The 15,000-nt window shown below is 52.6% G+C and overlaps 1 protein-coding gene and 1 long non-coding RNA gene across 50 annotated transcripts in view; one reads left to right on the top strand and one right to left on the bottom strand.

Annotated features, from left to right (window-relative positions):
• LOC118379708 (dihydroxyacetone phosphate acyltransferase-like) overlaps positions 1 to 15,000 on the bottom strand; it is a 45,826-nt gene that overhangs the window by 10,140 nt on the left and 20,686 nt on the right. For 2 of the 36 annotated variants that reach the window (XM_052524700.1, XM_052524683.1), the window contains exons 7-14: positions 14,800 to 14,951; positions 7,066 to 7,196; positions 5,306 to 5,457; positions 4,975 to 5,079; positions 3,690 to 4,016; positions 2,927 to 3,038; positions 870 to 925; positions 772 to 834 (exon numbers count right to left, since the gene is read on the bottom strand). In XM_052524700.1, coding sequence (XP_052380660.1) covers positions 3,709 to 4,016; positions 4,975 to 5,079; positions 5,306 to 5,457; positions 7,066 to 7,196; positions 14,800 to 14,951 — 848 coding nt within the window. In that variant the 3' untranslated portion in view covers positions 772 to 834; positions 870 to 925; positions 2,927 to 3,038; positions 3,690 to 3,708. The other 34 variants (XM_052524698.1, XM_052524679.1, XM_052524699.1 and 31 more) reach the window with 32 other exon arrangements.
• The window catches only part of LOC127931572 (uncharacterized), a 1,071-nt gene continuing 1,031 nt past the window's right edge, over positions 14,961 to 15,000 (top strand). For 12 of the 14 annotated variants that reach the window (XR_008141812.1, XR_008141810.1, XR_008141816.1 and 9 more), the window contains exon 1: positions 14,967 to 15,000. This exon is cut by the window's right edge. This is a non-coding gene — a long non-coding RNA (uncharacterized LOC127931572). The other 2 variants (XR_008141814.1, XR_008141823.1) reach the window with 1 other exon arrangement.

Consider the following 15,000-nt stretch of genomic DNA (forward strand, 5'->3'; position numbering starts at 1 on the left):
TCTCTGTGAGCTGCGTGTTGCGTGTCTAACTCACCTCTGTGAGCTGTGTGTTGTGTGTCTAACTCACCTCTCTGTGAGCTGCGTGTCGTGTGTCTAACTCACCTCTCTGTGTGCTGTGTGTCTAACTCACCTTCTGTGAGCCGTGTCTGTCTCACTGTCTGTGAGCTGTCTATGTTGTGTGTCTAACTCACCTCTCTGTGAGCTGCGTGTTGTGTGTCTAACTCACCTCTCTGTGAGCTGCGTGTTGTGTGTCTAACTGTCCTCCTGTGAGCTGCGTGTTGCGTGTCTAACTCACCTCTCTGTGAGCTGCGTGTTGTGTGTCTAACTCACCTCTCTGTCTGCTGCGTGTTGTGTCTAACTCACCTCTCTGTGAGCTGCGTGTTGTGTCTGTCTAACTCACCTCTGTGAGCTGCGTGTTGTGTGTCTAACTCACCTCTCTGTGAGCTGCGTGTCTGTCATGTCTAACTCACCTCTCTGTGAGCTGCGTGTTGCGTGTCTAACTCACCTCTCTGTGAGCTGCGTGTTGCGTGTCTAACTCACCTCTCTGTGAGCTGCGTGTTGTGTGTCTAACTCACCTCTCTGTGAGCTGCGTGTTGTGTGTCTAACTCACCTCTCTGTGAGCTGCGTGTTGTGTGTCTAACTCACCTCTCTGTGAGCTGCGTGTTGTGTGTCTAACTCACCTCTCTGTGAGCTGCGTGTCTAACTCACCTCTCTGTGAGCTGCGTGTTGTGTGTCTAACTCACCTCTCTGTGAGCTGTGTGTCTAACTCACCTCTCTGTGAGCTGCGTGTTGTGTGTCTAACTCACCTCTCTGTGAGCTGCGTGTCTAACTCACCTCTCTGTGAGCTGCGTGTTGTGTGTCTAACTCACCTCTCTGTGAGCTGCGTGTCTAACTCACCTCTCTGTGAGCTGCGTGTCTAACTCACCTCTCTGTGAGTTGCGTGTCTAACTCACCTCAAAGTGAGCTGCGTGTTGTGTGTCTAACTCAGACAGACTCTGGAGCTGCGTGTTGTGTGTGTCAACAGACACCTCTCTGTGAGCTGACGTGAGCTCACCTCTCTGCGCGTGTTGTGTGTCTAGACAGACACTGTGAGCTGCGTGTTGCTAACAGACACCTCTCTGTGAGCTGCGGCAGACAGACTCACAGTGAGCTGCGCAGTCTAACTCACCTCTCTGAGCTGTGTGTTGTGTGTCTAACTCACCTCTCTGTGAGCTGCGTGTCAACTCACCTCTCTGTGAGCTGCGGGCCTCTCTGTGAGCTGCGTGTCTAACTATATAGTTCACCTCTCTGTGAGCTGCGTGTTGTGTGTCTAACTCACCTCTCTGTGAGCTGCGTGATGTGTGTCTAACTCACCTCTCTGTGAGCTGCGTGTTGTGTGTCTAACTCACCTCTCTGTGAGCTGCGTGTTGCGTGTCTAACTCACCTCTCTGTGAGCTGCGTGTTGTGTGTCTAACACCTCTCTGTGAGCTGGTGTTGACTAACTCACCTGAGCTGGAACTCAGTCTGTGAAGAGCTGGAGAAACTCACCTCTCTGTGAGCTGCGTGTTGTGTGTCTAACTCACCTCTCTGTGAGCTGCGTGTTGTGTGTCCTAACTCACCTCTCTGTGAGCTGCGTGACACTGCGTGTTGCGTGTCTAACTCACCTCTCTGTGAGCTGCGTGTTGTGTCATGGTGAGCTGCGTGTTGTGTGTCTAACTCACCTCTCTGTGAGCTGCGTGTCTAACTCACCTCTCTGTGAGCTGCGTGTTGTGTGTCTAACACTCTCTGTGAGCTGCGTGTTGTGTGTCTAACTCAGAGCTGGAACTCAGAGCAGATGGAACTCACCTCTCTGTGAGCTGTGTGTCTAACTCACCTCTCTGAGCTGCGGAACCAGCTACAAGGAACCAGCTACAGCTGCGTGGAGAGACATGGAGACAGACAGACAGGAACCAGCTCTGTGAGGAACCAGCTACAGATGGAGAGACATCTGGAGACAGACAGACAGGAACCAGCTACAGATGGAGAGATAAGGAACAGACAGACAGACAGAGCTGCGTGTTGTGTGAACTCACCTCTGTGAGCTGCGTGTTGTGTGTCTAACTCAGAGCTGGAGTTGCGACAAGTGAGACAGACAGACAGACAGGAACCAGCTACAAGCTGGAACCAGCTACAGATGGAGAGACATGGAGACAGACAGACAGACAGGAACCAGCTACAGATGGAGAGATAACCTCTCTGTGAGACGACAGACAGACAGGAACCAGCTACAGATGGAGAGACAAGGAGACAGACAGACAGGAACCAGCTACAAGGAACCAGCTACAGATGGAGAGCTGACAACTCACCTCTGGCTGTGTGTCTAACTCACCTCTCTGACAGCGTGTTGTGTGTCTAACTCACCTCTCAGATGGAGTGACAACTCACCTCTCTGAGAGCTGCGTGAACTCAGTGAGCTGCGGAACCAGCTACAGATGGAGAGACAACTCACCTCTCTGTGAGCTGCAGACAGACAGAGCTGCGTGTTGTGTGTCTAACCAGCTACAGATGGAGAGACAAGGTGTGTCAACTCAGTGAGCTGGAACCAGCTACAGATGGAGAGACAAGGAGACAGACAGACAGACAGGAACCAGCTAGCTGATGTTGAACTCACCTCTCTGTGAGCTGTGTGTCTAACTCACCTCTGTGAGCTGCGTCTGTGAGCTGCGTGTTGTGTGTCTAACTCACCTCTCTGTGAGCCACAGTGTGTCTAACTCACCTCTCTGTGAGCTGCGTGTTGTGTAACTCACCTCTCTGTGAGCTGCGTGTTGACAGTCTAACTCACCTCTCTGTGAGCTGCCAACTCACAGATGTGAGCTGCGTGTTGTGTGTCTAACTCACCTCTCTGTGAGCTGCGTGTTGTGTGTCTAACTCACCTCTCTGTGAGCTGCGTGTTGTGTGTCTAACTCACCTCTCTGTGAGCTGCGTGTCTAACTCACCTCTCTGTGAGCTGCGTGTCTAACTCACCTCTCTGTGAGCTGCGTGTCTAACTCACCTCTCTGTGAGCTGCGTGTCTAACTCACCTCTCTGTGAGCTGCGTGTTGTGTGTCTAACTCACCTCTCTGTGAGCTGCGTGTTGTGTGTCTAACTCACCTCTCTGTGAGCTGCGTGTTGTGTGTCTAACTCACCTCTCTGTGAGCTGCGTGTTGTGTGTCTAACTCACCTCTCTGTGAGCTGCGTGTTGTGTGTCTAACTCACCTCTCTGTGAGCTGCGTGTTGTGTGTCTAACTCACCTCTCTGTGAGCTGCGTGTTGTGTGTCTAACTCACCTCTCTGTGAGCTGCGTGTTGTGTGTCTAACTCACCTCTCTGTGAGCTGCGTGTTGTGTGTCTAACTCACCTCTCTGTGAGCTGCGTGTTGTGTGTCTAACTCACCTCTCTGTGAGCTGCGTGTTGTGTGTCTAACTCACCTCTCTGTGAGCTGCGTGTTGTGTGTCTAACTCACCTCTCTGTGAGCTGCGTGTTGTGTGTCTAACTCACCTCTCTGTGTCTAACTCACCTGTGAGCGTGTTGTGTGTCTAACTCACCTCTCTGTGTGCTAACGTGAGCTGCGTGTGTGAGCTGCGTGTTGTGTGTCTAACTCACCTCTCTGTGAGCTGCGTGTCGTGTGTCTAACTCACCTCTCTGTGAGCTGTGTGTCTAACTCACCTCTCTGTGAGCTGTGTGTCTAACTCACCTCTCTGTGAGCTGCGTGTCTAACTCACCTCTCTGTGAGCTGCGTGTTGTGTGTCTAACTCACCTCTCTGTGAGCTGCGTGTTGTGTGTATGGCCAGAGCCAGCATGGCCGGACGTATGAACACATACAGCGCCTGGTTCCTATAGGCCGCAACCATAAGCACCGCCCGCGCCCGCCTGACCACACACTCCTCTGTTGTGAAAGGCGCAGCCCCCACAGGCCCCTCCTCCTCCTCCTCCAGCAGTGTGACACGGCCTTGGTGACAGCGAATCACAGAGCGGTGTAAAGCCATGCTGGACGCCATTACCTGGTTTTCAGGTGGCTGTTCTGTAGAGGACAGAGAAACACAACGCTGAGGACAATTACAGGTGTGTGTCTGTATATCTGAACAAATACCTGATCAGTAATCACACCCACTAATCAGACATGGCCAAGGAGCCTGTGTGTGTGTGTGTGTGTGTGTGTGTGTGTGTCTGTGTCTGTGTGTGTCTGTGTGTGTGTGTGTGTGTGTGTGTGTGTGTGTGTGTGTGTGTCTGTGTGTGTGTGTGGTGTGTGTGTGTGTCTGTGTGTGTGGTGTGTGGGTGTGTGTCTGTGTGTGTGTCTGTGTGTGTGTCTGTGTGTGTCTGTGTGTGTGTGTGTGTGTGTGTGTGTGTGTCTGTGTGTGTGGTGTGTGTGTGTGTCTGTGTGTGTGTGTGTGTGTGTGTGTGTGTGTGTGTGCGTGCGTGTGTCTGTGTGTGTGTGTGTGTGTGTGTGTGTGTGTGTGTGTGTGTGTGTGTGTGTGTGTGTGTGTGTGTGTGTGTGTGTGTGCGTGTGTGTGTGTCTGTGTGTGTGGTGTGTGTGTGTGTGTGTGTGTGTGTGTGGTGTGTGTGTGTGTGTGTGTGTGTGTGTGTGTGTGTGTGTGTGTCTCATTTCTAAGTGTACCATACTGTACCATCTAGACTGGATCAGAGTAAACTGAATGTTCTGGGGGGGGTATACACAACACCTCTCAGGGTAGGAATGCTGATCTCGGATCAGTTTAGCCTGTTAGATCATAATGAATGAGGCTGTGGGGACCTGATCCTAGATCAGCAGTCCTTGGATATGGGTTCCTGTATTACTGAGACAGAGCGCTATTGTAGAGTCCTGAATGCACATGGATCAGCCTGTTGGAACAGCTCACACTAAACCTCTGCTGAACGGGGACATGTGTAGACAGCAGCAGGACCTACGGTTTACTATGGTTTCAGAAATCAGTATCTGTCTGTCCGCGGAAGAATCAACCAACCAATGGCTGTGCACCTACCAGGCCAGTCCAGGCGGGCTCCGAAGCTGATCGCCAGTCCCTTGAGCCACAGTGTCCTCTGGGTGAGCAGCTCCCAGGAGAGACCCTTCTCCTGTTCCTCTCCTGCTGGTAATACCATGAAGCATAAAATCATTTCAATAAAACATATTTTGTTAATGAGAGTAATGACTGCTGGGATACGTGCTTCTACACCTGCATTGCTTGCTCTTTGGGGTTTTAGGCTGGGTTTCTGTACAGCACTTTGAGATATCAGCTGATGTACAAAGGGCTATATAAATAAACTTGATTTGATTTGATTTGATACAGATGGTCCTCTTACTCAGCCGTGTACCTGGGTCTGTGTTCTGATGGTCCTGGAGCACCAGGCAGGCCATGAGAGACCAGGGGCTGAGGATGGTGCTCTGTTCCTGGACACGTATCACCTGCTGGGCGAGCCAGCTCACACACTCCTGGGTCTCAACACTGGGCCTCTGGGGAAGGTCTCTGAGGGAGAGACGGGGGGACGAGAAAGGTTTAGAAGAGACACAGTTTAAGTCGGAAGTTTTACTTAGGTTGGAGTCATTAGAACTCATTTTCCAACCACATTTCTTGTTAACAAACTATAGTTTTGGCAAGTCGGTTAGGACATCAACTTTGTGCATGACACAAGTAATTTTTCCGAACAATTGTTTACAGACTGATTATTTCACTTATAATTCACTGTATCACAATTCCAGTGGGTCAGAAGTTTACATACACTAAGTTGACTGTGCATTTAAACAGCTTGGAAAATTCCAGAAAATTATGTCATGGCTTTAGAAGCTTCTAAAAGGCTAATTTACATAATTTGAGTTAATTGGAGGTGTACCTGTGGGTGTATTTCAAGGTCTACCTTCAAACTTAGTGTCTCTTTGGTTGACATCATGGGAAAATCAAAAGAAATCAGCCAAGACCTCAGAAAAATAATTGTAGACCTCCACAAGTCTGGTTCATCATTGGGAGCAATTTCCAAACGTCTTAAGGTACCACATTCAACTGTACAAACAATATTACACAAGTATAAACACCATGGGACCACGCAGCTATCGTTCCGCTCAGGAAGGAGACTTGTTCTGTCTCCTAGAGATGAACGTACTTTGGTGAGAAAAGTGCAAATCAATCCCAGAACAACAGCAAAGGACCTTGTGAAGATGCTGGAGGAAACGGGTACAAAAGTATCTATATCCACAGTAAAACGAGTCCTATATCGACATAACCTGAAAGGTTCAGCTCAGCAAGGAAGAAGCCACTGCTCCAAAACCGCCATAAAGCCAGACTACGGTTTGCAACTGCACATGGGGACAAAGATCATACTTTTCGGAGAAATGTCCTCTGGTCTGATGAAACAAAAATGGAACTGTTTGGACATAATGACCATCGTTATGTTGGTGGAAAAAGGGGGAGGCTTGCAAGCCGAAGAACACCATCCCAACCGTGAAGCACGGGGGTGGCAGCATCATGTTGTGGGGGTGCTTTGCTGCAGGAGGGACTGGTGCACTTCACAAAAAAGATGGCATCATGAGGAAGGGAAATGATGTGGATATATAGAAGCAACATTTCAAGACATCAGTCAGGAAGTTAAAGCTTGGTCATAAATGGGTCTCCCAAATGGACAATGACCCCAAGCATACTTCCAAAGTTGTGGCAAAATGGCTTAAGGACAACAAAGTCAAGGTATTGGAGTGGCCATCTCAAAGCCCTGACCTCAATCCTATGGAACATTTGTGGGCAGAACTGAAAAAGCATGTGTGAGCAAGGAGGCCTACAAACCTGACTCAGTTACACCAGCTCTGTCAGGAGGAATGGGCCACAATTCACCCAACTTATTGTGGGAAGCTTGTGGAAGGATACCCATTATTCTGACATTTCACATTCTTAAAATAAAGTGGTGATCCTAACTGAACTAAAACAGGGAATTTCTACTCGGATTAAATGTCAGGAATTGTGAGTTTAAATGCATTTGGCTAAGGTGTGTGTAAACCTCCGACGTCAACTGTATGAGCAGAAGGAAAGAGTTGGTTTTGTTCTGAAGACCAACATGAGACCAGACAACAGACAGAGCGGATTGTGTACCTGGGTAGGAGGTTGTATTCACAGCGGTCCACCCTCCCCTTCGTCAGCTGTCTGACTGACAGAGGCATGCCGAAGTACACATGCATACTGCCATAGTCCTCCTCCAGTACCCTCCTAGCCTTTAGTAGGCCCTATGGGGGGAGAGAGGAGGGAGAGAGGGGGGTAGAGAGAGGGGGTAGAGGGAGAGAGAGGGGGGTAGAGAGAGGGGGAGGGGTAGAGGGAGAGAGAGGGGGGGGTAGAGAGAGGGGGAGGGGGTAGAGGAAGAGTGGGGGGGGTAGAGGGAGAGAGAGGGGGGGTAGAGAGGGGGGAGGGGTAGAGGGGGAGGGGGTAGAGGAAGAGAGAGTGGGGGGGGGTAGAGGGAGAGATAGGGGGGAGGTACCACTCTCAGTGAATATAGGGGTGAGGGGGTTGGTACCACTCTCAGTGAATATAGGGGTGTGGGGTGGTACCACTCTCAGTGAATATAGGGGTGTGGTTGGGGGTACCACTCTCAGTGAATATAGGGGTGGGGGTGGGGGTGAATATAGGGGTGTGGGGTGGTACCACTCTCAGTGAAGGGGTGTGGTTGTGTGGTACCACATGAATATAGGGGTGTGGTTGTGTGGTACCACTCTCAGTGAATATAGGGGTGTGGTTGGATGGTACCACTCTCAGTGAATATAGGGGTGTGGTTGGATGGTACCACTCTCAGTGAATATAGGGGTGTGGTTGTGTGGTACCACTCTCAGTGAATATAGGGGTGTGGTTGGGTGGTACCACTCTCAGTGAATATAGGGGTGTGGTTGGGTGGTACCACTCTCAGTGAATATAGGGGTGTGGTTGTACCACTCTCAGTGAATATAGGGGTGGTTGTGATGGTACCACTCTCAGTGAATATAGGGGTGTGGTTGGATGGTACCACTCTCAGTGAATATAGGGGTGTGGTTGGGTGGTACCACTCTCAGTGAATATAGGGGTGTGGTTGGGTGATACCACTCTCAGTGAATATAGGGGTGTGGTTGGGTGGTACCACTCTCAGTGAATATAGGGGTGTGGTTGGGTGGTACCACTCTCAGTGAATATAGGGGTGTGGTTGGGTGGTACCACTCTCAGTGAATATAGGGGTGTGGTTGGGTGGTACCACTCTCAGTGAATATAGGGGTGTGGTTGGGTGGTACCACTCTCAGTGAATATAGGGGTGTGGTTGGGTGGTACCACTCTCAGTGAATATAGGGGTGTGGTTGGATGGGGGTGTGGTTGGGTGGTACCACTCTCAGTGAATATAGGGGTGTGGTTGGGTGGTACCACTCTCAGTGAATATAGGGGTGTGGTTGGATGGTACCACTCTCAGTGAATATAGGGGTGTGGTTGGGTGGTACCACTCTCAGTGAATATAGGGGTGTGGTTGGGTGGTACCACTCTCAGTGAATATAGGGGTGTGGTTGGATGGTACCACTCTCAGTGAATATAGGGGTGTGGTTGGGTGGTACCACTCTCAGTGAATATAGGGTGGTTGTGAATATAGTTGGATGGTACCACTCTCAGTGAATATAGGGGTGTGGTTGGATGGTACCACTCTCAGTGAATATAGGGGTGTGGTTGGGTGGTACCACTCTCAGTGAATATAGGGGTGTGGTTGGGTGGTACCACTCTCAGTGAATATAGGGGTGTGGTTGGATGGTACCACTCTCAGTGAATATAGGGGTGTGGTTGGGTGGTACCACTCTCAGTGAATATAGGGGTGTGGTTGGGTGGTACCACTCTCAGTGAATATAGGGGTGTGGTTGGGTGGTACCACTCTCAGTGAATATAGGGGTGTGGTTGGATGGTACCACTCTCAGTGAATATAGGGGTGTGGTTGGGTGGTACCACTCAGTGAATATAGGGGTGTGGTTGGATGGTACCACTCTCAGTGAATATAGGGGTGTGGTTGGGTGGTACCACTCTCAGTGAATACAGGGTTGTGGTTGTGTGGTACCACTCTCAGTGAATACAGGGGTGTGGTTGGATGGTACCACTCTCAGTGAATATAGGGGTGTGGTTGGATGGTACCACTCTCAGTGAATATAGGGGTGTGGTTGGATAGTACCACTCTCAGTGAATATAGGGGTGTGGTTGGGTGGTACCACTCTCAGTGAATATAGGGGTGTGGTTGGGTGGTACCACTCTCAGTGAATATAGGGGTGTGGTTGGATGGTACCACTCTCAGTGAATATAGGGGTGTGGTTGGATGGTACCACTCTCAGTGAATATAGGGGTGTGGTTGGGTGGTACCACTCTCAGTGAATATAGGGGTGTGGTTGGATGGTACCACTCTCAGTGAATATAGGGGTGTGGTTGGATGGTACCACTCTCAGTGAATACAAGGGTGTGGTTGGGTGTGTTGGAAACGGACTTATTGACTTGAGCACATTTTAGTACGTTTAAAACTAGTTAAATAAAACATTTAAATATATAAAGTGGCCTAGCAGCAGTGATTCAGGTGCTATGGGTTAGAGGGAATGATCTCTGTGCAAATATATTTGGGGCCAGAGGCAAAGTCCAAAAGGGTATCTCTGAGACAGACTGTTCCCATAAGGGTGAGATAAGAGGCATATGATAGACCTCATATTATAGATGGTGAACTATTGCCCTATAACACTGTCCGATAGCTTAACTGTTTTACGTCATTATATTATCTCTGTTTTATGTCATTATATTATCTCTTTATAGCATCTGTTATATTTATACTGATTTATATCATTATATTATCTCTGTTATAAAACAGTGAAGCTATAACAGAGATAATATAATGATATAAAACAGTATATATATAACAGAGAATATAATGACAAAACAGTATAAATGTAACCGAGCTGATATAAAACAGTGAAGCTATATCAGCTCGGTTACATTTATACTGTTTTATGTCATTATATTATCTCTGTTATATTTATACTGTTTAATGTCATATTATCTCTGTTATATTTATACTGTTTAATGTCATTATATTATCTCTGTTATATATATCTCTTATATTTATACTGTTTAATGTCATTATATTATCTCCCTTATATTTATACTGTTTAATGTCATTATATTATCTCCGTTAATATTTATACTGTTTAATGTCATTATATTATCTCTGTTTAATGTCATTATATTATCTCTGTTTTATGTCATTATATTCCCTGTTTTGCATCATAATATTCACTTGAGTAGGAATGGGACGCTTTTTCCTCAAATAGAAGTCTGTGTATGAGTCTGGGTATTTAACAATGGACTGAGGCAAGGTGCAACAACGTGTACTCCCTACTGACAAGACGACCGGGAGATGTGTGGGAGTCCTAAAGGTTGTGGACTCCGTCTGGGACGATAACACCGCCTGCCGAGCCAGAGAGATTCACTGGACTCCCTAGACTCAGAAGGGGAGGGGCTTGTTTTGTTGGCCCACCAACGACCCTGCTACTACAGTCCTCTCTCACACAGAGGGGCCCACACCAACGACCCTGCTACTACAGTCCTCTCTCACACAGAGGGGCCCACCCCAACGACCCCGCTACTACAGTCCTCTCTCACACAGAGGGGCCCCACCAACGACCCTGCTACTACAGTCCTCTCTCACACAGAGGGGCCCACCCCAACGACCCTGCTACTACAGTCCTCTCTCACACAGAGGGGCCCACCCCAACGACCCTGCTACTACGGTCCTCTCTCACACAGGGGGGCCCACCCCCAACGACCCTGCTACTACGGTCCTCTCTCACACAGAGGGGCCCACCCCAACGACCCTGCTACTACAGTCCTCTCTCACACAGAGGGGCCCACCCCAACGACCCTGCTACTACGGTCCTCTCTCACACAGGGGGGCCCACCCCAACGACCCTGCTACTACGGTCCTCTCTCACACAGAGGGGCCCACCCCAACGACCCTGCTACTACAGTCCTCTCTCACACAGAGGGGCCCACCCCAACGACCCTGCTACTACAGTCCTCTCTCACACAGAGGGGCCCACCCCAACGACCCTGCTACTACAGTCCTCTCTCACACAGAGGGGCCCACCAACGACCCTGCTACTACAGTCCTCTCTCACACAGAGGGGCCCACCCCAACGACCCTGCTACTACAGTCCTCTCTCACACAGAGGGGCCCACCCCAACGACCCTGCTACTACAGTCCTCTCTCACACAGAGGGGCCCACCCCAACGACCCTGCTACTACAGTCCTCTCTCACACAGAGGGGCCCACCCCAACGACCCTGCTACTACAGTCCTCTCTCACACAGAGGGGCCCACCCCTACTACGGTCTTCTCTCACACAGAGGGGCCCACCAACGACCCCGCTACTACAGTCCTCTCTCACACAGAGGGGCCCACCCCAACGACCCTGCTACTACGGTCCTCTCTCACACAGAGGGGCCCACCCCAACGACCCTGCTACTACGGTCCTCTCTCACACAGAGGGGCCCACCCCAACGACCCTGCTACTACAGTCCTCTCTCACACAGAGGGGCCCACCCCAACGACCCTGCTACTACAGTCCTCTCTCACACAGAGGGGCCCACCCCAACGACCCTGCTACTACGGTCCTCTCTCACACAGGGGGGCCCACCCCAACGACCCTGCTACTACGGTCCTCTCTCACACAGAGGGGCCCACCCCAACGACCCTGCTACTACAGTCCTCTCTCACACAGAGGGGCCCACCCCAACGACCCTGCTACTACGGTCCTCTCTCACACAGGGGGGCCCACCCCAACGACCCTGCTACTACGGTCCTCTCTCACACAGAGGGGCCCACCCCAACGACCCTGCTACTACAGTCCTCTCTCACACAGAGGGGCCCACCCCAACGACCCTGCTACTACAGTCCTCTCTCACACAGAGGGGCCCACCCCAACGACCCTGCTACTACAGTCCTCTCTCACACAGAGGGGCCCACCAACGACCCTGCTACTACAGTCCTCTCTCACACAGAGGGGCCCACCCCAACGACCCTGCTACTACAGTCCTCTCTCACACAGAGGGGCCCACCCCAACGACCCTGCTACTACAGTCCTCTCTCACACAGAGGGGCCCACCCCAACGACCCTGCTACTACAGTCCTCTCTCACACAGAGGGGCCCACCCCAACGACCCTGCTACTACAGTCCTCTCTCACACAGAGGGGCCCACCCCTACTACGGTCTTCTCACACAGAGGGGCCCACCAACGACCCCGCTACTACAGTCCTCTCTCACACAGAGGGGCCCACCCCAACGACCCTGCTACTACGGTCCTCTCTCACACAGAGGGGCCCACCCCAACGACCCTGCTACTACGGTCCTCTCTCACACAGGGGGGCCCACACCAACGACCCTGCTACTACGGTCCTCTCTCACACAGAGGGGCCCACCCCAACGACCCTGCTACTACGGTCCTCTCTCACACAGGGGGGCCCTTCCCAACGACCCTGCTACTACGGTCCTCTCTCACACAGGGGGGCCCACCCCAACGACCCCGCTACTACGGTCCTCTCTCACACAGGGGGGCCCACCCCAACGACCCCGCTACTACGGTCCTCTCTCACACAGGGGGGCCCACCCCAACTACGGTCCTCTCTCACACAGGTGGGCCCACCCCAACTACGGTCCTCTCTCACACAGAGGGGCCCACCCCAACTACGGTCCTCTCTCACACAGAGGGGCCCACCCCAACGACCCCGCTACTACGGTCCCCTCTCACACAGGGGGGCCCACCCCAACTACGGTCCTCTCTCACACAGAGGGGCCCACCCCAACGACCCCGCTACTACGGTCCCCTCTCACACAGGGGGGCCCACCCCAACTACGGTCCCCTCTCACACAGGGGGGCCCACCCCAACTACGGTCCTCTCGCACACAGAGGGGCCCACCCCAACGACCCCGCTACTACGGTCCTCTCTCACACAGGGGGGCCCACCCCAACGACCCCGCTACTACGGTCCTCTCTCACACAGGGGGGCCCACCCCAACTACGGTCCTCTCTCACACAGAGGGGCCCACCCCAACTACGGTCCTCTCTCACACAGGGGGGCCCACCCCAACGACCCCGCTACTACGGTCCTCTCTCACACAGGGGGGCCCACCCCAACGACCCCGCTACTACGGTCCTCTCTCACACAGGGGGGCCCACCCCAACTACGGTCCTCTCTCACACAGAGGAGCCCACCCCAACTACGGTCCTCTCTCACACAGGGGGGCCCACCCCAACGACCCCGCTACTACGGTCCTCTCTCACACAGGGGGGCCCACCCCAACGACCCCGCTACTACGGTCCCCTCTCACACAGGGGGGCCTACCCCAACTACGGTCCCCTCTCACACAGGGGGCCCACCCCAACTACGGTCCTCTCTCACACAGAGGGGCCCACCCCAACGACCCCGCTACTACGGTCCTCTCTCACACAGGGGGCCCACCCCAACGACCCCGCTACTACGGTCCTCTCTCACACAGGGGGGCCCACCCCAACGACCCCGCTACTACGGTCCCCTCTCACACAGGGGGCCCACCCCAACTACGGTCCCCTCTCACACAGGGGGGCCCACCCCAACTACGGTCCTCTCTCACACAGAGGGGCCCACCCCAACGACCCCGCTACTACGGTCCCCTCTCACACAGGGGGGCCCACCCCAACTACGGTCCTCTCTCACACAGAGGGGCCCACCCCAACGACCCCGCTACTACGGTCCCCTCTCACACAGGGGGGCCCACCCCAACTACGGTCCTCTCTCACACAGAGGGGCCCACCCCAACTACGGTCCTCTCTCACACAGGGGGGCCCACCCCAACGACCCCGCTACTACAGTCCTCTCTCACACAGGGGGGCCCACCCCAACTACGGTCCTCTCTCACACAGGGGGCCCACCCCAACGACCCCGCTACTACGGTCCTCTCTCACACAGGGGGGCCCACCCCAACGACCCCGCTACTACGGTCCTCTCTCACACAGAGGGGCCCACCAACGACCCCGCTACTACGGTCCTCTCTCACACAGGGGGGCCCACCCCAACGACCCTGCTACTACAGTCCTCTCTCACACAGGGGGGCCCACCCCAACGACCCCGCTACTACGGTCCTCTCTCACACAGGGGGGCCCACCCCAACGACCCCGCTACTACGGTCCTCTCTCACACACTGACTACACATGTGAGAGGAACCAATACAATTCCTGCCTAGCAACAGAGATGTATTGGCTGTCTAGATGTGTAAGGAGTTGACCCAGCCTATTAGGAGGTTATATTTATATGTTATTGCGGCTGTATGACCCAGTGGGTGAATAAACTTGGTTTGAGCTTTTTCTAGTTGTCAGTTTGTCTGTTCAGAACCTAACAGGTCGTACCACTCTTAGCGAATATAGGGGGGTGTGGTTGGGTTGTACCACTCTTAGCGAATATAGGGGGGTGTGGTTGGGTCGTACCACTCTTAGTGAATATAGGGGGGTGTGGTTGGGTCGTACCACTCTTAGTGAACACGGGGGTGTGGTCGGGTCGTACCACTCTTAGTGAATATAGGGGGGTGTGGTTGGGTCGTACCACTCTTAGTGAACACGGGGGTGTGGTTGGGTCGTACCACTCTTAGTGAATATAGGGGGGTGTGGTTGGGTCGTACCACTCTTAGTGAATATAGGGGGGTGTGGTTGGGTCGTACCACTCTTAGTGAACACGGGGTGTGGTTGGGTCGTACCACTCTTAGTGAACACGGGGGTGTGGTCGGGTCATACCACTCTTAGTAAATATAGGGGGGTGTATGGGTCATACCATGGTGGTCTCTCTGGGCTTGGGGACCCCCAGTAGTTCATGTGCCAGTAGAGACTCCTCCAGGACCCTGTCATAGCTGATACTGATGGGGACCAGCGTGATGTCATACACCTCCCCTTTAAAGAACGGCTCCAGGACCATGTGCATCATACCTGCAGGGGCAGACAGGTAACAGGACATGTTAATGAGACAGACAGACAG

This window comes from Oncorhynchus keta, chromosome 8 (genome assembly GCF_023373465.1).
Source record: "Oncorhynchus keta strain PuntledgeMale-10-30-2019 chromosome 8, Oket_V2, whole genome shotgun sequence".
NCBI classification, from domain to species: domain Eukaryota; kingdom Metazoa; phylum Chordata; class Actinopteri; order Salmoniformes; family Salmonidae; genus Oncorhynchus; species Oncorhynchus keta.